This window comes from Pongo abelii, chromosome 8, assembly GCF_028885655.2.
Source record: "Pongo abelii isolate AG06213 chromosome 8, NHGRI_mPonAbe1-v2.0_pri, whole genome shotgun sequence".
Taxonomy (NCBI): domain Eukaryota; kingdom Metazoa; phylum Chordata; class Mammalia; order Primates; family Hominidae; genus Pongo; species Pongo abelii.
The window spans coordinates 110,450,221-110,472,631 of record NC_071993.2 but is presented as its reverse complement, the minus strand read 5'-3'; the positions used below and the strand labels follow the sequence as shown (position 1 = coordinate 110,472,631).

General features: G+C 51.2%; 2 protein-coding genes across 9 annotated transcripts in view; one reads left to right on the top strand and one right to left on the bottom strand.

Moving 5' to 3' along the window:
- NEURL1 (neuralized E3 ubiquitin protein ligase 1) overlaps positions 1-1,121 on the bottom strand; it is a 96,679-nt gene extending 95,558 nt beyond the window's left edge. The window contains exon 1 of one of the 2 annotated variants that reach the window (XM_002821124.6): positions 354-1,121. In XM_002821124.6, the coding sequence (XP_002821170.1) occupies positions 354-438 (85 nt within the window). In that variant the 5' untranslated portion in view covers positions 439-1,121. The remainder of the gene's footprint in view (positions 1-353) is intronic. The other variant, XM_054522799.2, reaches the window with a different exon arrangement.
- Positions 1-22,106, top strand: part of CALHM3 (calcium homeostasis modulator 3) — a 45,131-nt gene extending 23,025 nt beyond the window's left edge. For 2 of the 7 annotated variants that reach the window (XM_054522807.2, XM_054522803.2), the window contains exons 3-5: positions 14,905-16,152; positions 18,364-18,619; positions 21,206-22,106. In XM_054522807.2, the coding sequence (XP_054378782.2) occupies positions 15,368-16,152; positions 18,364-18,619; positions 21,206-21,697 (1,533 nt within the window). In that variant the 5' untranslated portion in view covers positions 14,905-15,367 and the 3' untranslated portion in view covers positions 21,698-22,106. Of the gene's footprint in view, positions 1-1,152; positions 1,211-2,593; positions 2,675-14,904; positions 16,153-18,363; positions 18,620-21,205 lie in introns of those variants that run through there. The other 5 variants (XM_054522806.2, XM_054522808.2, XM_054522805.2 and 2 more) reach the window with 5 other exon arrangements.
- Positions 22,107-22,411: the final 305 nt, after the last annotated feature.

Sequence of the window (22,411 nt, the reverse complement as noted above, 5' to 3'; positions counted from 1 at the left end):
AGGTGCCTCCCTGGAGACGGACGACTCAAGCTTCCCTCCTCACTCCCTACTCCCCTATCGACCTGGCAAACATCCTTTCCCACCTCTTCAGGCTCGCCTAACACCATGGCCTGAGGGGACTCCAGTGATGTTCCCAGTGCCAGCAGACAGAACTGCGCAGACCCCGCGGGACGCCATCCTCCATCACCGTCATCGCCGGCTGCCCTCCACCCCCAGCCCACTCCACGACCAGAGGCGCATCTCCGGCCTCCAGACACGCACAACAGGTGGCGTCTGCCCGCCCTCCCCAACCACACCTCCCTGGCCCTCCACCTGCGCCCCAGTCCTCCAGCAGCGCCGGGCCGGGAGCCTACCTTTGAGGTTCTGGGGGTGGCCCCGCGGCGCGCGACTCGGGTTTCCTCGGGGCAGCGAGGGGATACTGGAGAAGTTGTTACCCATGGCATCCGGCCCCAGGGGGTTCGGCGCTCGCGGGTGGGGGCGAGGCCCGGCAGGAGCTGAGGTGCGGTGTGCGAGTGTGCGCGCGCGGGTGCGCGCCGGCGGGGGAGGGCGCTGCTGGGGCTGCGGCCGGGGGCGGGCTGGCCTCTCCTCTGCTTCCTTTCTCTGGACTTCGCGGTCCTTGGCGAGTCCCGCCTGCCACGGGTGTCCTGGCGCGAGCGGGGCTACCTGCCTCCCATGCCCCGTGGCGGGAGCGGGGGCCACAAGCAGGGCCCTGGGCCGGGGCCGGGGACGCCCGGGGCTCCCCGCTTGCTCCCCCGGACGCTCGGGTTCCGGCTGGGGGTGGGCGGCGCGGCGGCTCCGGCGCGCTCCCCCGGGGCCATAGAGTCAGGGTCCCCGGCGTGGGCGTTCGGCGGCTCCGAGGCAGGCTCGGTCACCGCCCCTTGGGGACGGCCGCGGCGGCGATGTGCGTGGCTCCCTCCCGCCCGCGGGTCTGCATGGAGCGGGGCTCGGCGGAGCGCGGGGCGTGCTGGGCGCTCCGACGCGGCTGGTGTCCCCCGACCGCCGCGGTCCCGCCCGCGCCGGGTCCCTCCTGCGACCGCCGCCCCCGCTCCCCGCCCCGGCAGTAGCCAGGATTCCCTCGCTTCGGTTGTTATGGTGACAGCTGCGCCGGTGAATGAGCGTCTTAGTGACACGCGCGCGCCCGCTAGGCCAGATGTGGCCCCGGGGCGCGCCGCGTTCCCGTAGCCGCAAGCTCCCGGCGGCGCGGGTCAGGGTAAGACGTCAGGCGAGTATGTCTTACCTGGGAGTAAGGCCCCCTGGGAGTAAGGCCCTGGGAGTAAGGCCCCCGGGGCTGGCCTTATTCCCAGCACGGAACCATGGAACTTGCACTTGAAAACAACGGGAGCAGGGCCGCGAGAACGCCGAGCTCCCCGGACGCGGGGGCGGGCGAGCCAGCGCTAATGTTCGGTTTCCCTAGCTCCAGGTACCGGGCCTGGCGCATAGTGGAGAGCCCAGGGAAACATGTAAATGAGTGAGCGGATGCTTAGATAAAGTAATTAAGATTAGGACCCCGGCACTTGACCCTCCGTTCTCAGCCAGAGTAGGGGCACTAGGGCAAGGGTTCAGAGCAGGAATCCCGGGCAGTCTCACTGATGCACAGATGCCACTGAGAGCCTTTGAATGCCCGCGGACCAGACTCACAAGCCTGGAGCTCTGGCCAAGCTGAGGGAACAGATCTCCCGGACAGATTATCAGAAGACCACCAGCTCGGAACTGAGTGGTTCTGTCTGCTATAACAAGGTGGGGGAGAGGAGCTTCTGCAGCCTATGGCAGTCAAAGAAGGCTTCCTGGAGGAAGGGGGTTTCAGCAAGTGCCCTGCTTGTGTGGCTAGTGCCTTCCTGTAGCTCAACACTGCACCAAGAAGCCTGCAGGAAGCGAAACGGAAGTCATTCTTCTCCTTCCTGGACCTGGGGCATCTCTCCTGGTCTATCAGGGATGGAAGATGTTCCAAGGTTCCCCCCAGGGAATCAGACTTCCTGCTCCTCTTAGTCATCTCTAGCTCCCTGCTCTGGCTTCAGCAACTCTGATCCAGAGTCCAGTGAAGACATGGGCGGGCAGGGGGACATCTCATCTATCCTTTTCTATAATAGAAGGTTCTTCCCCGGAGTCTCCATTTGGCGGCTCCTCATTATCTAGGCAAAATTCGTGTCCTGACATTGCCTGACTGTCCCAACTAAAGGACCCCCTCCACTCTCAGTCACTTTCCACAATATTCCATTTTATTTTCCTCATAGCTTTTAGATGGAATTTGTTTACAAGTAGCCTTTCCTCGTTTATCTTCTGCCTCCCTGCTGGAACATAAGCTCTGTGAGGGGAGAGCACAGGTCAGTCATGTTCACCAGGGTGTCCTTACCCACTGGGGGAATGCCTGGCACGTGACAGATTCTCAGAAAATAATTGTGGGATGCATGCTTCCCACTGTGGGCCAGGAGGCTCCACTGAGATCCTTGGGGGCAGAGCCTCCTGAGCCACCCTTTATTTTCCTCTCCTGCTCTCCTCTCTCCATCCCCATTCCAGGCATTCTACCTTTAAATGTCTGGGACTCCAGGCAAGCTAGAAATATCTGTGACAGCCGCTGTCTCTCTGGAATCTGCAGGGAAAGACAGCCCGACCCCGGCCTCCAGCCTCCCGGATGCCCAGGATCACGTGTGCAGGCAGCTGCAGATGGCCACAGCAGGTCAGGGATGGCTGTCTTATTTATGGGCAGTATCTTCCCAAGGCTCACTCCCAGCTAATGACTCATGCATCAGAAATCCACAGGCTCTTAATGGCAACACACTCACACATGTGCTAACACACCGCTACACTATTTCACACACTCACACCTATACAAGCACACACACATATTCCCCCTGAAATCTGCCGGAACGAAGTCACTGTGAGTGGCCACTAGAATCAGGCCTTTCACAAGTTAGAACAAATATGAGGACTTTGCATAGTTGAGACTCGTTCTGCTGGAGTGTGTCTGAAGTACAAGGGCCTAGCTAGGATTTACAGACGGTGGCTCCGGGGAAGCCTAGTGTGGGCAGGGCAATGGGGGAGGGGATGAGGCCCCAAAGGTGGAGCACAGCGGGGATGTCTCGAACTCCTGACCTCAGGTGATCCACCTGCCTCGGACTCCCAAAGTACTGGGATTACGGGCATGAGCCACCGCGCCTGACAAAGGGATGTCACAGGCCCCACATGGCCTAGACCTGGGGCTATGGGCAAAGCAGGGGAGAGAGGAAGAAGTCAAAGGGAAGGAGGGAAGTGAGGGCCAGAGGTGGACGCTCACCCGAGTCCAGAGGCAGCCCAGGTTCTGCAACTCAGGGCAGCGTGATCCCAGGGAGTCCCAAAGGAAGGTGAGAGGCGTCAGGGACAAAGGCAGGGAACTGAGGGTTGAGGAGCTGATCGGAGTATCAACAGGGCTGGGACAGGATGAGGTAGCCAAGGCATCCCTGGCGCAAAACTGAAGAAGGCGCCAACTCTCAAGGTCATGCAGATACCAACCTTGCACTTGGCGCGAGCCTGGGAATGAGGGCCTCTTATATTTCACGCCCTAGGCCCCTCTCTACCTTCACCCTAGTACTTCAGGGAGCTCTGTACTGGAAGAGGGGACACCACTGTTAGAGTCAACTAGGTCTCTGGCCAGGAAGGGACCTAGAGGAGGTTGGTGTGGCTGCATAGGACTCAGAGAAGTTGAGCGTGGCCCTTCTGAGGAGTCCTGTGCCCCAGCAACTCTTCCCTGGCAGGGACTTAGGGTGGACCCAGCTCAGAGGGTCAAAGAAGGCCAGCAGTCTCCTTACCCCCAGACCTTGGGCAGAACTCAGAGGCCTTCCTGCCATCCTTCCCCAAGGCAGCTGGTGGGGGTGGGGTGCCTGGGCGGTGGCTCTGATCCAGAGAACCCTTCCCAGACCCATCCTGGAAGGGAAGAGGAAGAAGGAAACTGCCAGGGAGACTGGGGCTGATGAAGTCACTGTTTTGATGGCTTCAGGGGAAGCTATTAATACCCACAAGGTGATGCTCCAGCACCAGTCACCGTGGCAACACCCACACACCCGGCAGTGCAGATTCTGCGGGCCGTGCCTGAGGGGGTGGGTGTCAGTGCACACGTGTGCACTCTCGCGAACACCTGTGTCCTTGTATGTGCATGCGTAGGTGTTGTGAGTGCACACACACACATGCAGGAGAGGGAGGCCCCGGGCAGGGACCTGGGGAAGCTTCCTTCAACAGCAGCTCCACTCCCACCTTCCCATCCTTCCCTGTTGCTCTCTTCTTGCTGATTTCTCTCTCTCTCTCTTTTTTTTTATAGAGTTTTGCCCAGTGGGAGTGCAGTGGTACGATCTCAGCTCACTGCAATCTTGCAACCTCCACCTTCCAGGTTCAAGCAATTCTCCAACCTCAGCTTCCCGAGTAGCTGGGACTACAGGCACGCACCACCATGTCCAGCTAATTTTTTTTTTCTTTTTTTTTTTTTTTTTTTTTTGAGACGGAGTCTCGCTGTGTCACCCAGGCTGGAGTGCAGTGGCGTGATCTCGGCTCACTGCAAGCTCCACGCCATTCTCCTGCCTCAGCCTCCTGAGTAGCTGGGAATACAGGTGCCTGCCACTACGCCTGGCTAATTTTTTGCATATTTAGTAGAGACAGGGTTTCACCGTGTTAGCCAGGATGGTCTCTATCTCCTGACCTCGTGATCCACCTGCCTCGGCCTCCCAAAGTGCTGGGATTACAGGTGTGAGCCACCGCGCCCAGCCAATTTTTGTATTTTTAATTGAGATGGGGTTTCACCTTGTTTGGCCAGGCTGGTCCCTAACTCCTGACCTCAAGTGATCCGCCCACCTCAGCCTCCCAAAGTGCTGGGATTACAGGAGTGAGCCACCGCACCTGGCCCTTGCTGGTTTCTTTCACTCTCTACCCCCTTCCCACCCCCTCTCGTCTTTCCCCCTGCCCTTCCTTCTCTGCTTCTTCCCACTCTGGTCACTTTCTCTCCTTGCAGCCTCTGTTCTTCCCACCCTGGCTGTCCGCTCCTGCCTGGTTCGCCTCTCTCTACCTCCCTTCCTCTTTCTCTCTCTCCATAGCTTCCAGATCTATTCAAGTCTTGAAGAGTTACCGTGTTGATAAAATAGTAGCTTATTTGACTGAGAGTCTACTCCCTTCCCTGAGCCTCTGGATGCTGAGTTCGAAACCAACCAGAGGGATGACCTTTCCTCAGGCAGACAAAAGTGAGGTGCCTCTAGGCCAAGCTGGACTCCCCTGAATTGAGACCACCCTAGTCAATGGCATGACACCTCCCTCCATGCAGAGAAACTAACCTTAAAATGGGAAACAGCCACAACTATCCCTGGCTACGACAAGTAGCACCCTCCCATTCCCCAAGTCCCAGCCCATTGTTTTGTTTTGTTTTGTTTGGGTTTTGTTTATTTGTTTGTTGTTTGTTTGAGACAGAGTCTAACTCTATCACCCAGGCTGGAGTGCAGTGGCATGATCTCAGCTCACTGCAACCTCCCCTCCTGGGTTCAAGCACTTCTCGTGCCTCAGCCTCCTGAGTAGCTGGGATTACAGGTGTGTGCCATCACGGTCAGCTAATTTTTTGTATTTTAGAAGAGACAGGATTTTGCCATGTTGGCCAGGCTGGTCTTGAACTCCTGACCTCAATTGATCTGCCCGCCTCGGCCTCCCAAAGTGCTGGGATTACAGGCGTGAGCCACTGCACTCCGCCTGGTTTTGGTATTTAGAGTTGAGGGTCTCACTCTGTCACCCAGGCTGGAATGCAGTGGCATGATCATAGCTCACTGCAACCTCGATCTCCTGGGCTCAAACGATGCTCCCACCTCAATCTCTTGAGTAGCTGGGACTACAGGCACGCGCCACCACGCCAGACTAATTTTTTATTTATTTATGTTTTGTAAGAGATGAGATCTCAGTTTCTTGCTCAGGCTGGTCTTGAACTCCTGGCTTTAGGTCCGGACTAGGCCACCCAAAGCACTGGGATTATAGGCATGTGCCACCACGTCCACCCAGCCACCAGCCCGTAGTTAATCAGGCTATCAGAAAAGCTGTGGGGGGAGAGGGTGGTGTCCTGTCTGAACTTCAGGGGGTGGCTGGACAAGTTGGAGGGGTAGATCTCTGAGTGCCTGTGCCTGATTCTTAGTGCATACTCAATAACTAGTTATTAAATAAATGAATGAATAAAGAGATGGATGGATTAACCTGTCAGGACCTCCCTCTGAAGGATGGAAGTCTGTGCTGCCCATTTTAGCATGGAATGGGCCCTATGCCATCTTATTCCCAGGTATTTTGGGGATTCAGCTTCACTCATTGCCCAGTGACCATTTATTGAGCACTACCTGTATCCCTGGCGCTGATGAGGTGCAGTTTCCTTGCTAGCACTGTGGGGCAGCCTGTCCTCTGCTTTTTGTGCACTCCAGTCCCGGTTCCCCACCTCCCAGGCCCAGGTTCAGAGCTGAACATACAGCAGGTCTGACCGCATAGCTGGGCTGGGCAGGTTGCTCTGAGCTCCAAACTTTTTTGATCACGCACCCCTAGCAGTAATAAATTTTTAAAGTGTGTACACCAATATATGTATATTTCTTTATTTATAATTTCCAAAAATGCACTACTGTATTCATATTGTGTATATTATGAAACATAGACTAAATAGACTAATGATATTGAAAAAGGGATCATCTTGCCCTCCTGGGGTGCGCACAAACTCTAGACTAATAATTCTCAAACTTAAACGTGCATCTGAATCATCTACGAGGCCTTGGGGAGAGGGGGAGAAAGTTACTAAAATGCAGACTCCCAGACCTCACCCTGAGAGACTTAGATTGAACAGAGTCTGATACAGGTCATTTATTGATTACACGTTGGGAAACTGCTCCACATGGTCACGTGTTCTAGTTGTAAAGAGGGTGTTTAAAGAAGGCCTACAGGCTTTCTCAGGGGAAAGCTGGACACCCCATGGGGACCAGGCCAGTGCTGGCTGCCACACAAGCAGGGCTAACTTACTGGAAGAGGTGACTGTGCAGGGAGGTAGCAGGGATGAATCCCAGCCCCTTCCTCTGCCCCACAGACAAACTTGCCCTCTGGGAGGTGGCCCCTGAATGCAGGATCAATTGTGAGGTCTTCATAGACCCCCAAACTCTTATTTTGGAGCCCAACCCCATCAGGCCAAATGTACTAAAATATACCACATTCCACATTAAACATAATTTTCTTGCAGTAAACATTTTGAAAGGATTTTTACAAATTTGGCTTTTGGAATCACTGGATGACAAGGGACTCACTGAATTTACAACTGGTTTTATTTCTAAGCAATCATGCGTGTGCTGGATGTCTTGCCAAGTGAGAAAAAACCTATGTTTGTCTTCAAATATAATGAAATGTTTATGAGTACTACATTTAGCAGTTAATGACATTGATACAACAAAGGCATTTAAGTGAACATTTATTAATTTTGGTTTGAAGTTTTCCTTTCATAACTTGAGGACAGTAATGTTTTTTTCTGGTCTCAAGCAGATGCTTTAAAAGTTCATAGGCTTAAGTACCCATAGCACCCATGGAAAAAATCCAGACCTGAGGCCAAGCACTCCCAAGACTGTATCTGAAAGGACGGAAGGAGGTTCCTCCACGAAGCAGAAAGGAAAATGCCCAATGTTGGCCGGGCACAGTGACTCACGCCTATAATTCCAGCACTTTGGGAGGCCGAGGTGGGCGGATCACCTGAGGTCAGGAGTTTGAGACCAGCCTTGCCAACATGGCGAAACCCCATCTCTACTAAAAATATGAAAAATTAGCCAGGCGTGGTGGTTCATGCCTGTAGTCCCAGCTACTTGGGAGGCTGAGGCAAGAGAATCACTTGAACCCAGGAGGTGGAGGTTGCAGTGAGCTGAGACCCCCACCACTGCACTCCAGACTGGGCAACACAGCAAGACTCCATCTCAAAAAAAAAAAGGGAAAAAAAAAGAAAATGCCCCATGTCGGAAAGAGGACAGTGTGCCTCCATCTGAGAAATTTGTGTACTGACTTCAAAGTCCAGCATCAGTTGATCTATCCCAGGGCCACTTGCTCAGATAATTGTGACAGGTGACATTTATGAAGCACTTACTCATATGGCCCAGGCCTTGGTCTAAGCACTTCAGATGCATTAGTTCATTTAAGTCTGGAAACAACCCTGTGAGATAGGTACTATTTTTGTTCTTGTTATTATTACTATTATTATTCCTATTTTACAAATAAAAATCCCGAGGCTTGTGGAGGCTGTCAGTAGTCTAGGAGCTGATGGGGGAGGCATGGAGTCACAGTCCTAGGACAGCCTGAGTCCTGATTCCCATGATACTGTGCCTGTACCAGGGTGGAATTCCTTCGTGTCCCCAGCCTGAGGGAAACACCTGTGGCAAAGGAGGCCTCCTCACTGAGCTCCTGAACCAGCCCCCTTCTGCTTGAGGACACCTAAGATGCCTGGTGGCTTCAGCTCAGGTTTCTGGAAGTTAGCCAGGGAGCACACAGCTACTGATGAACACAAAACAGAGTAAAAAAACAATAAGATCAAAGAAAGATGCTCGAAATGGCTGCAGTACCCCCAGCATCCTCTTTTCTCTCACAGATGTTTTAAGTGGCCTTTACTTGGCAGGGTGGCCCTTCCAAGAATGTTACAAAGACCAGAGAATCATAAAGGAAAAGTATGATAAATATGACCACATAAAAATGTAACACTCCTTCATGGCCAAAGTTGAAAGACAAATAGGAGTTAGGAGGCATCTCTCCAAGAAGCCAGCAGCCTTAAATCACACCAAATGCCTTTAGCGTGAGACCCAGGACAGGGAGCAGACTTTTCCCCAATTGCTGCTGGCAGTGTGACATCTCCCTTTCACGCACCCTTCCCCAGAGCAGTCCCAGAGGCACACCCAAGGGCAGCTCTCTTCCCAGGGACAATAGCTGGTGGAAGGTTTTCTCTCAGCCGAAAGAACAGACCTGCTGTGTGTCCCGCCTCTCCCTTCCTCTCACCCCAATTCCTCCCTCCAGCCACCACTAGGTGACACTACAACTCCATTGGAATCCCCTTTGTCTCTGACAAACGTTTTTGGGGAGCCCTCAAGCCATTCAAAACACCTTAAAAATGTTTACCAGAGCCAGGCGCGGTGGCTCACACCTGTAATCCCAGCACTTTGGGAGGCCTAGGTGGGTGGATCACCTGAGGTTGGGAGTTCGAGATCAGCCTGACCAACATGGAGAAACCCCATCTCTACCAAAAATACAAAATTAGTGGGGCATGGTGGCGCATGCCACCAAGTAGCTGGGTGGTGCATCCCAGCTACTCGGGAGGCTGAAGCAAGAGAATCGCTTGAACCCAGGAGGTGGAGGTTGCAGTGAGCCGAGATTGTGCCATTGCACTCCAGCCTGGGTAACAAGAGTGAAACTCCGTCTAAAAAAAAAAAAGTTTATGAGGCCAGGTGTGGTGGCTTATGCCTGTAATCTCAGAACTTTGGGAGGCTGAGGTGGGCGGATCGCTTGAGCCCAGGAGTTCAAGACCAGCCTGGGCAACATAGTGAGAACTCATTTTTACCAAAGAAACAAAAATTAGCCCGGCGTGGTGGTGTGCACCTGTAGACCCAGCTACTCAGGAGGCTGAGGTGGGAGGATCACCTGAGCCTGGGGAGGTTGAGACTGCAATGAGCAGTGATCATGCCACTGCACTCCAGCCTAGGCGAGTGAGACCCTGTCTCAAAACAAAAATAAATAAATAAATAAATAAATAAATAAATAAATGTTTACGGATTGCTCTTTTCCTCTTTCAAAATGAAAAGAGTTTTGCTGGGAAAACATATACCCTTATAGTTTCCATTAGCTACTTCATGGTAAAGAAAATATATCGTTGAGGAAACTGGCCCCCTCTTCAATCACTGAGATGTTCCCCTCTGAGTATGTGCCCTTCACTGAGGCCACTTTTCACCTTTCATCCTGAGATGGGGTCTCCTGCAGCAGAGGAGCTCTCTCTGTCATGGTGACCGTAGGACAGAAGGCCAAAGCTCCCTGCAGAGACTCTCTCCCAGGACTGAGGCCGAGGCTTCCCAAACTTCAACTGAGTCACAGTCCTCCAGAGTGCCCCTACTCACGCCGGGATGCCCCCTCTGGCTGTGTCCAGTTACCCAATATGGGCATCTGCGTGAGCCCAGCCCCTGGCACTCTGCAGATGCCTAGGGAACATCTGTCACTACATGGCCAGAGCTTGAGGGTGTGTAGTCAACAACAGAGGTGCTTCCTAGCCTGGCCCTCTGTGCACCCGAACACCCCCAGAGCTGAAACTCTATCCAGGTGCCCTCTTCCCCCAAAGAAGCCTGCCTGTCTTTGCCCCCAGGTCTCTGCATTTGGCCCAACATGTAGTGTCACATGCGATGGTCGCAAGATCTCCTAGCCAGAGCACCAGCCCCGCTCTTCAGGGTCTGGAAATGTCATTTCCTTTTGGGCAGAAAATCTACGTTTATAGTTTCTTAGTCATGTAAGAGAGGGAAGAGAAAATAATATTCTAAAATTCAGGCTTATTTATCTCTTCTTAGAAAAACAGGAGTTAAAAATGTATTATGGTCGGGCACCGTGGCTCACGCCTGCAATCCCAACACTTTGGGAGGCCGAGGAAGGAGGATAACTTGAACCCAGGAGGCTGAGGCTACAGTGAGCCATGATCGTGCCACTGCATCCAGCCTGGGCAACAGAGTAAGACCCTGTCTCAAAAAGAAAAAATAAAAAAAGTATTATCAACCAGGGAAACAGTTCCATTTTCTGTTCCTCAGTCAGAAACAATGTTAAGATTTAAACCTGATTATTTTGTTTTATGTCAATAATAATACTTTAATCTTATTATTATTATTATTATTATTATTTGAGATGGAGTCTCGCTCTGTTGCACCCAGGCTGGAGTGCAGTGGTGGGATCTCGGCTTACTGCAACCTCCACCTCCTGGGTTCAAGTGCTTTTCTTGTCTCAGCCTCCTGAGTAGCTGGGATTATAGGCACACACCACCACACCCAGCTAAATTTTTTTTTTTTTTTTTTTTTTTTTTTTTGAGATGGAGTCTCACTCTGTCGCCCAGGCTGGAGTGCAGTGGCGTGATCTCGGCTCACTGCAAACTCCGCCTCCCGGGTTCACGCCGTTCTCCTGCCTCAGCCTCCCGAGTAGCTGGGACTACAGGCGCCCGCCACCATGCCCGGCTAATTTTTTGTATTTTTTAGTAGAGACGGGGTTTCACCATGTTAGCCAGGATGGTCTCGATCTCCTGACCTCGTGATCCGCACGCCTTGGCCTCCCAAAGTGCTGGGATTACAGGCGTGAGCCACCGCGCCCAGCCAATTTTTTTGTGTTTTTAGTAGAGACAGGGTTTCACCATGTTGGCTAGGCTGGTCTCGAACTTCTGACCTCAGATGATCCGCCCACCTTGGCCTCCCAAAATGACGGGATTACAGGCATGAGCCACCACACCTGGCCTACTTCATTCTTTTAATGGCTGCATGGATCCCATTTTATGGCTGTGTCATATTTTATTTAAACAGTCCCCTGTTGATGAAATTTAGATTGTTTCCAGTTTGTCATTAAAAGAGCTATAATGAACATTCTTGTTTGTTTATCATGGCTCCTTCTGCAAAGCTACCCATGGGATGAATTCAGAATTTGTAATTACTGAGTCAAAGGACGTATGTATTTACATTTTTGCTTTAAATGTATTGCCAAACTGTTCCACGAAAAACCTACCCATTTGTACTCCAACCATAGACGTATGAAAATAGCTATTTCCTTAAGCCTCATCAACACTGGGAAGTATCAATCTTTCAGTTGCTAACCACTTGGCAATTTTTAAAGGCAACTGGTGGTTTCATTTCTTATTTAATTATGAATGAAGATTAGAATTTTTTCAGGATGTTTGGTCACTTTTTTCTCTCTTTTTTTTTTTCTTGCAAATAACCTGTTCAAATCCTTTACCCATTTTTCTGTAGGATTGTTCGTCTTTTGTATTGATTTATATGAGCCTTCTGCAAATTAAGAAAAAGAGGCCTTTGTGTGGCAAATACCCTTCTTTCAGTTTGTTATTTTTGTTTTGTTTATTGGTATGTTTGCCCATAGAAGCGTCTAATTTTTATGACTCTTACTTGTCCATCTTCTCCTCTACAGCTACTAAATTCTGGGGTCTGTTCACAAAGGCCTTCCTTAGCCTCTGATTATGAATAAATTCGCGTACGTTTTCCTGTAGAATTTTTATGATTTTAATTTTTATGTTGAATCTTTGAACCATGTGAAAATTATTTTGGTATGAAGCATGAAGTAGAGATTGCTCCCGAATGGCTAGCCAGTTGTTCCAGTGCCATCTGTTAGATGGCCCCATTTCATTTCCAGCCTCTCTCCGCCCTTAGGGCTACACGGCTCTGTGGAGTCACCAGAATGGGGCCCACAGAAGTGCCATATTGCTTTCCGCAGGTCTGCCAGGACCCCTCAAAAGCCTGTGTCCTCAGGGAAGCAGAGAATCAGGCCACCGAGAGACAGAAAGGGCACCACACTCTGATAGACACACAGAACAATAGTCTCTGAGTCCTGAGAAGTGGGACACACGTTCAATGCCTTCCCTGTGAAGGAAAAAGAAAAGAAAGAACCGTTAGGGGAGGGCATACTCACCATATACAAAGTAGGAAGACGGCCACACCCATATTTATGAAAACACACATGCATACACACACCAAATATGTACACGTGCACTACACACATACACATACATGTGTACACACATGCATACACAGGTACATAGACACATCTCTCGCACATCACATACAATGAGTTTCTCCAATAGAGGGCATCTATTCCTAAACAGCCCTCTCAATAACAGGAATTCCGAGAATGGTGAAGCCAGTGTTTCTCAAATAATATCCAGACTCCTTTGCAAAGATCAAAAAAAAAAAAATCTGGAAGACTCCAATTTGAAAATAAAACAAAATAACACGAAGAAAGTACCAAAGATTTATTCTATAAAGATCTTCCAATTGCAAATTAACACATATTTACAACTGGTTTTTAAAAAAAAAAAAAAAAAGATTAAATCATTATTAAAAAGAAAAATGTAATTTTTTTTTAGTCTCTCTTTGTCGCCCAGGCTGGAGAGCAGTGGCATGATCTGGGCTCACTGCAGCTTCTGCCTCCTGGGTTCAAGCAATTCTCATGCCTCAGCCTCAAGAGAGGCAATTCTCAAGCCTCAGCCTCCCAAGTAGCTGGGATTACAGGCATGCACCACTATGCCCAACTAATTTTTTGTATTTTTAGTAGAGATGGGGTTTTGCCATGCTGGCCAGGCTGGTCTCAAAACTCCTGAGCTCAGGCGATCTGCCTGCCTCGGCTTCCTAAAGTGCTGGGATTACAGGCGTGAGCCACCACGCCCAGCCAGATGTGCAATTTAATATCTTTCCATATGTGTGAGTAAAAGAAGACTTTCTCCATTTATTGCTGCCTCTAGTTCTCCCTCTACTAGTTCAGCAGGGCCAGGCTCCAGGCAACAAAATGGGATTCTCCTTTTTGCCTTGTCCTTTTATCTTTTTATGTTTTTCCAATTAAAATGTTTTATGATTTTTACTGGAAATAGTTAAAAATCATTATTATGATTATAATAATGATTTATTATGTCTACTATTATAAAAGCCGACAATTCAGAAAATAGAGATTTAAAAAAAAAATGTAAGCCATCTCCTCTCTTTGACAAATAATATCCCTTTTGTGGTGGGCTTCTTTCTGGCCTGTTTCTTTGCTGAAGTATTATTTCCTATAAATACCCAGCAAGGGTCAGCCCCGCTGCAGTCACTCAGCACCTGTTGCCCTGCAGGGCTCCAGGGACCCAGGCTGACCTGGTAGTTCTGTCTTATGTCTCAGAGGCTGGAGCTGTGAAAAGGTTGGCCCGGAGTCTTTGACCCAGTTTTCTTCAAAGTGTTCTTCCAGAAGCATTGTCTATTGTTTTCTGAACTCTCAAGGTTAGAGTGGCTGGGGACCCTTAGGACACTCTATCCCTCCCTGAGACTAGAATGCGATTGAGGGGTGCTCACGACCCTCCCAGCCCAGTTAGCTCTCCACCTGCTCCGCACCAGCCCTGCTGGTTCAGGGTCACGAAGCCTGGCCTTGGGACAGGACAGTCCCCTTTTCTGGTCAGCAGCCCAGTGGGTGACTAAGGCTGAAAGGCACAGATGGAGGATTCCAGCTTCCTCCCTGGCTCTGTCCCCGCCAGGGTATGTGACCTCCAACAGCCCCTCTGGGACTGTACCCACCTCAGGATGTGGTTTTGATTGTCCTCCTGGCTTGAAGGGTTTCTCACCCCTGCCCCGCCCTCTCCTCCGCTCAGAGTCAGACTTGCAGGGCCGCTGGTGGCTCTCCCCATCTTCTCCAACGCCTCCTCATTTCCCTTACACAGGGAAATCTGTCTCATAGGACCCAGAGTAACATACAAATATGGAAAATAAAAATACTAAGTGGCCGGGCTCAGTGGCTCATGCCTGTAATCCCAGCACTTTGGAAGGCCAAGGCGGGTGAATCACCTGAGGTCAGGAGTTCGAGACCAGCCTGACCAACATGGCGAAACCCCTGTCTCTACTAAAAATACAAAAATTAGCTGGGTGTGGTGGTGGGTACCTGTAATCCCAGCTACTTGGAAGCTGAGGGAGGAGAATCACTTGAACCCGGGAGGCAGAGGCTGCAGTGAACCAAGATTGTGCCCCTGCACTCCAGCCTGGGTGACAGAACAAGACTCTATCTCAAAATAATAATAATAATAAGTAAGACCCAGGTTTCTGTCTGTCTTCATCAGAAGTACAGACCACACAGATTGTCATGAAATTTGCAAGACTTATTTGGGATGATCTGACTTAAAATATGGGCTAAGTGACCTTTACAAAATTCATTTTGCAGGTTTCAGGGGTCCCTCAAACATCTGGGCTGTCATCCTTCAGAGAGGCTGGAACTGAGACACAAGGAGAGACCTAGTGACGTCGGAGAGTTAGGAGAAGAAGCAGTGATTTCAAATGCATGCCCCTCACATGGAAGAAGGGCGGGGGGAAGCCATGCAGGTGTGGGCGTGGCACTTGAGCAGCCTCTCCCATGGGCACCCAGTGGTTAATGCACAATGGTTAGCACGTCTCCCAGGAAGGCCATCCCCTTCCTCTTTCCCTTTCATGGCAAATGCTGAAACATGGTTGAAGACTCCTCTCAAGGGTCTCCTCTTCCAGGAAGCCTTCAGTCAGGAATAGGTGCCCCTTCTGGCTCCTCCTAGCCGGAAAGCCAACATGAAATCTCCCTGGGCTAAGCTGAGTCGTCATATTTTTTTGTTGTTGTTGCTGTTGTTTTACTACGCCTCTAAGACAAGTTCAAAGTCATGCTTTTGATCAAGACCAGAAAACATACTTTGGCTCCATCAGCATCTTTGCCTCATCACACCCAGAATTTGCCTGGCCCCCGAAGGAAGCTCCAACAGCTGTCAAGCCTGAGCATCCAGACCCTAAAGCAAAGAGAAATGGGCGGGGAGGAATGGAGTGACAGGGCGGGGCCCATTTGCCTAGAGGTGCTTTGGGCTGCCTGGTCACAGAGGGTGACTCATTCCCCCAGAGAGGAGGGGAGTGGCACCAGGGGACCATCGGGCTGGGCAGGGGAGCCTTTGTGGAGAGAGCCTGTCCCTGCCTTAAGTGCCTGCTGGACCCCAGGAGCCTGGGCTGGGGCCTGGGCACTGCTTCCTCCTTGGTCCCTCAGGCCCTTGGAAGCAGAGAGAGAACCTCTTGCAGATCCCAGGCTCATCTCCAGCGCAGCAGACACCAGGAAGGTGGCCAGAGCCTCACTGAGCCCACCCGACAGCTGCCCACCCATCCAGGCTGGAGCCATGGATAAATTCCGCATGCTCTTCCAGCACTTCCAGTCAAGCTCGGAGTCGGTGATGAATGGCATCTGCCTGCTGCTGGCTGCGGTCACCGTCAAGCTGTACTCTTCCTTTGACTTCAACTGTCCCTGCCTGGCGCGCTACAATGCGCTCTACGGCCTGGGCCTGCTGCTCACGCCCCCGCTCGCCCTGTTTCTCTGCGGCCTCCTCGCCAACCGGCAGTCTGTGGTGATGGTCGAGGAGTGGCGCCGGCCCGCAGGGCACCGGAGGAAGGACCCAGGCATCATCAGGTGCGGTCCCACACCACTCAGTGACCCATGGGCTTTGCCAGGGGCTCCCCAACCACCCCACAGGCATTGCCAAGTGCACCCCCAAACCCCAACCATCCTCATTATCAGGGGACTCTCCACCCACCCTACAGGTACTGCCAGGTGCGCCCTCTCCTTTCCCCAACTAGGAATTATCAGCTCACAGAGAGCCACTTGCCAGTTTCCACTCTGGAAACATATTTCTGTTCCTATCATTTGTCACCTTTCCATGGCCAGTGCTGTAAACATAGGAATGACACAGGATTCCCAATTACCCAGGCCACTCTAGCGGCTGCGGGAAAACTTCCTCTTTGCCCTCTGAAGTTCTGCTGAAAATCAACTGACAAAAGGCAGATTAATAAGAGAAAAGGCATACAAATTTATTTGATTACCGTTTTATGTGCCACAGAAGCCTTCAGAATAAAGACCTAAAGATACTGGGGAAATGGTTCATTTTTATGCTTAGGTTCAACAAGGTCTGGATAGCCATGCAGAAATAGAATTGGATTAAAAAAAGGGATGAACTAGTGTTATAGACAGAGTGGGGAAACTCAGCAAGGCCATCTAGGTTCTTCTTGGCCTCTCTATACAGCATTCCTTTCTCCCAGACACGGGGCAGGACCCTCTCTAGAAGGGAGTCTTATGACCTACAATGAAACTAGGTAGGTCAGATCGTTTCTTTATGGCCAGTTTTTAGACAGAAAGGCGCGGGGGAAGTTAGAGTCATATTTTTAGGTTTTATGGTGGCAGCTTTGGAGAAAAGGGGTTCTGGTTTCTATGACCCACCTTGGGGAAGATGGATTCTAGTTTCTATGGCTAGCCTGGGGGGAGAATAAAGAGCCAGAGATTGGGTGGGGGGGCCGGGCGCCGTGGCTCATGGGTGTAATCCCAGCACTTTGGGAGGTCAAGGCGAGTAGATCACCAGAGGTCAGGAGTTCGAGACCAGTCTGGCCAACATGGCAAAACCCCGTCTCTACTAAAAAATACAAAAAATTAGCTGGGCGTGGTGGTGGGCACCTGTGGTCCCAGCTACTCAGGAGGCTGAGGAAGGAGAATCGCTTGAACCTGGGAGGCAAAGGTTGCAGTGAGCCGAGATCGTGCCACTGCACTCCAGCCTGTGCGACAGAGCAAGACTCTCAAAAAAGACAAAAAAAGAAAAAAAGAAAAGAAAATGCTAAAGCCACCACTGCCTAGAACATATTTACAGCTCACACTGGGTAGGCCACGCACACACATGCCTGGCACACACCATTGGATGTTTTGTGTACAATCCAATTCAGAAACAACATCTGCATCCGGTGCACCCGCAGCCTCTGTTCCATGCTCTCAGGGATTATATCTCCCTGCAATTCAGCTGTGCAGGGTGGGTCACAGGCACTGGGTGCGTCTTTGGCCTTTTCCTCTGGGGTCCAGTGGGCACAGCTCTACTGGGCTCCTGTCCTGTGGCCAACACCCAATCGAGGTCACTACAGGCAGGGGCGGAGTTGATCAGGAAAGGCGCCTGAGGCCAGTCAGAGGGTGGGCTCCTGGGATGCCTTGTGGGTAGGGGTATTAGAGGTGCTGCTTTTGGAGGGTTACTGGGCAGGGCTGTCTTAGCTTAGGCTCTCCTCCAAAAGCAGGCTCTGGAAAGAATGTGATAATGAGTGGGCAACTGGGGCTCAATCCTTCAAGGGACCCCCCAAGGGCATGCATAGAACACATCTCAGAATTGTCCCACTGAGGATTTAAGAAGCTGGGATATTTATCCACAAGGCCCCATCCCTCTGGGGTTGAAGGTTGATTTGGGGGTTAACTTTTCAGTGCTTCCAGCCTACCCCTCTCTGGAGCAAAAAATCCTCCAAAGTCCCGGGGGTAGAACAATGCAGGTGCTTGAGGTAGGAGGCCCTCGGGCCCTCCAGGTGAATAGAACCAGCCACTGCAGCCACAGATGCCTCTGGCATGGGTAGGGCACCAGCAGTGTCTGCTGCAAGGCCTAGGGCAAGAGGAATACCAACTCCTCAGTGCTCCAGTCCTGGGGATCCCAGCGGCCCCCGCCCTCCTTCCTCCCTGCCTCTGTCGCTGAGACCTCTACACTGGGAGCTGCAGTCTGATGTAACCCAGCCTGGGACTTCCCAACAGTCCATCCTTGCATCTCCCCTGCTGCAGCTGACTTCCAGCTGCCGCCTGTGACCCCCCTCCTTCTTCTGCTCCCAGGTACATGTGCTCCTCTGTGCTGCAGAGGGCGCTGGCCGCCCCCCTGGTCTGGATCCTGCTGGCCCTCCTTGATGGGAAGTGCTTGGTGTGTGCCTTCAGCAGCTCTGTGGACCCTGAGAAGTTTCTGGACTTTGCCAACATGACCCCCAGCCAGGTACAGCTCTTCTTGGCCAAGGTTCCCTGCAAGGAGGATGAGCTGGTCAGGGATAGCCCTGCTCGGAAGGCAGTGTCTCGCTACCTGCGGTGCCTGTCACAGGTAACAGGGGTGATCCTCCCCCAGCCCTTGTACCCTCACAAATCCCCCGCATTGGTTCTGGAGTGCGGTGGGGGGGTGGTGAGGAGGGACAGATGATGGGCTCAGCCCATTCCCAGGAGGCAGGAAGCACTGGAGACCACTGCTCTGCCTTGCCCACGCCCACTGCGCACCTTCTTCCCACCCGTGAGAAATAATACTGATCTCCACTTATTGAGCATTTATGTGCCAGGCACTGCAGTGAGCATTTTATATGTATTATTTCATTTACTTTGTGGAACAACCATTATCATCCCATTCTCCAGATGAGGAAGCAGGCTCTGAGAGTTTAGTTCATAAGGCCAAAGTCACACAGCTTATAAGAGGCAGAGCAGGGATCGGAAGGAGTGTCATTATTCCTCTTAACCACCTTCCAACAATATAGGCTCTCTCCAGATGCTGATCTTCCCAAAAGGCACCAACTCTATTATCCTGGGGGACAAACCCCAGCTCTACCCCCAGCCTAGACTCCAGATTCCACCACCACTTCTCCTAGGGCCCCAGCACTGAGTTGTGTCCACCAAAAAGTATTTATGTGAACCCACTACACACGGAGCATCACTAGGGTTATAGACAATAAAGACACAGCCCCTGCCCCTTGGGGAGTCTGACAGGCTCATGGGCTGGCCAGTGGTGCGATGGAGGGAGGACCCGGGTGCAGGATGCACTTGATTCTGGCTCAGACTGTGACCTTGGCCATGGGACTACCCCTCTGGACCTCAGTTTATCATGCAAAATACAGGGGAGCTTGAGCTCCTCCATCTTGATGGCTCCTGCAAGCTTCAACACTCTAGGCTTTCCCTAGTTCGGTGGAAAGAGCATGGAATTTGCAGTGAGACTGAGGTTTGAATCCTGACTCAGCTGTAAATTATCAGTCATGTAAAGTTTAGCAAGTTGGTTGGTTTTCTGCTCTCATGTATAAAATACTCACCTTAAATTTGGTGATGTGGGGGAAGTCCTGTGAGATGCCAAATGAGAGAGCTTTATAAATCGTGGAAATCACTTCTGTAAATGATAAGGATTCAAATATGTCCCTGTGGTTTAGAGACGTGACTTCCCTGCTCTGGGTCCACACAATTGCATCATGTCTCAAGTTGGGCCTTAAAGAGACTATGGCTTTGGAAGGTAGAGAGGAGGGAGAGGAGTCTGCCAGGTGTGGGCCCCAGCTTTAGAGAACTACTTCAGTTTGTCCTCACTCCTGGCTGGGAACACTGTCCCCTGTTCATATTGTGTGTCACTGTCATTCAGCCTTTAGTCTTGGCCCTCAAAGTCAGGTTGGGTGTCCCTCCTCTGGACTCCCTCTCTATGACAAGTACCCAGTCATCGCCTATTTAATCATCTATTTCCTCCACTAAGGTATGAGCTCTGTGAGAGCAATGACTGAGTCCCTAGTCCTTAGCACAGTGCCTCCCACTAACTATAGTACAGTGGATGCCTAGATGGGAAGACAGACAGATAAGGACACACAAGGATGACAAAGGACTGGATAAAAAGATGAGGGGGGCCGGGCGTGGTGGCTCACACCTGTAATCCCAGCACTTTGGGAGGCCGAGGCGGGTGGATCACATGAGGTCAGGAGTTTGAGACCAGCCTGGTCAACATGGTGAAACCTCGTCTCTACTAAAAATACAAAAATTTGTTGGGCATGGTGGTGCACGTCTGTAATCCCAGCTACTCGGGAGGCTGAGGGAGGAGCATGGCTTGAACCCAGGAGGGGGAGGTTCCAGTGAGCTGAATCACGCCATTGCACTCCAGCCTGGGCAACAGAGCAAGACTCCATCTCAAAAAATAAAAATAAATAAATAAAAAGATGAGAGGATGGATGATGGATGGTTGGATGGGGGCGTGGATGAGTAGATGGATCAAGGGAAGGAAGGAGGAGCATATGAGAGCATGAATGAATGGGAGAAGAGATGGATAGATGATGGACAGATGGAAGGATAGTTAGGAGCTTGACTGGATGGGAAGATGACGGATTTACAGTAAGACAAGAGGATGGACGATTGGATAGGTGGAGAGATGGTTGAATGGGTGGCTAGATGAAAGGATGAGAGAATGAATGGAAGGGAGGGTAGATGAATGGATGAAGGATGGTTGGCAGGACGGATGACTGAATAGGAAAGTGGATAGATTTGAGGAAGGATGGATGGGAAATGTAAAAGGAGGGACTTTGGAATACCTTTGCCACACTATACAGGATAGTTCCCCAAGTAGCAGATGCTCTAAGAGTTAATTCAATTTACAAGGACACAGGGATACAAAAGAGGACATGTAATCTGATGATCACACAATTTTCTTTGTGTTCATTCTTCTCAATTTATTTTATTTGGTCCCATTTCATTCAATACTCTGATTAATGAATTATGATGTTTGGAGTGGTATACTGCAGTTAAATTCTCTAAGGAGTATTTGAATCCACTGGAAAATGAAGAATATTATTATGTAGACATGATGAAATTAAATATGCAATATTCACATAAGTATTCATAAATACATATGTATAGGATTAGGCCCCACTCACACCTAACCTCGGGCCTCCTTACTTTGCAGGCCATCGGCTGGAGCGTCACCCTGCTGCTGATCATCGCGGCCTTCCTGGCCCGCTGCCTGAGACCCTGCTTCGACCAGACAGTCTTCCTGCAGCGCAGATACTGGAGCAACTACGTGGACCTGGAGCAGAAGCTCTTCGACGAGACCTGCTGTGAGCATGCGCGGGACTTCGCGCACCGCTGCGTGCTGCACTTCTTCGCCAGCATGCACAGTGAGCTGCAGGCGCGGGGGCTGCGCCGGGACAATGCAGCCAGGAGCCTCGAGCCCCCCGCAGTGCCTGAGCCCCCAGAAGGCCTGGACAGTGGAAGTGGGAAGGCCCACCTGCGCGCAATCTCCAGCCGGGAGCAGGTGGACCGCCTCCTAAGCACCTGGTACTCCAGCAAGCCGCCGCTGGACCTTGCTGCATCCCCCGGGCTCTGCGGGGGTGGCCTTAGCCACCGCACCCCTACCTTGGCACTGGGCACGAGGCTGTCCCAATACACCGACGTGTAGGGTCCTGGCCAGGCTTGAAGCGGCAGTGTTCACAGGTGAAATGCCGCGCTGACAAAGGTCTGGAGCCTTTCCAGGCCGTGGGGACCCCACGGCAGGCACCCTAACTCTTGTTAGCCTCCTTTTTAAAGTAGCCCAATCTCTGCCTAGTTTCTGGGTGTGGCCTCCAGTGTGCTTCACAAACTTTAATGTAGACTCGGTTCACTGAGGGCCTTATTAAATACAGGTTCAGACAGTGTAGCCAGGACCGAGTCTGAGATTCTGCATTTTAAACAAGTTCCTGGAGGCTGATGTGCTTTTGGTCAGTGAACCAAACTTTGAGTAGCAAGAATCTAAATAGATCTGCCATGGGTTCTGGGTTCTAGATGTCAATTCTAAATAATAATAATGACCTTAGTCTGCTGCCTCGATAATTTCATTTGTGTAATTGTCTCTCGTTTTTGTTTTTTTTTTAGACGAAGTTTTGCTCTGTCGCCCAGGCTGGAGTGCAATGGCGCGATCTCGGCTCACTGCAACCTCTGCTTCCTCGGTTCAAGCGATTCTCCTGCCTCAGTCTCCCGAGTAGCTGGGACTACAGGCATGCGCACCCGGCTAATTTTTGTATTTTTAGTAGAGACAGGGTTTCACCATGTTGGTCAGGCTGGTCTCAAACTCCTGACTTCAGGTGATCCACCCGCCTCAGCCTCCCAAAGTGCTGGGATATACAGGCGTGAGCCA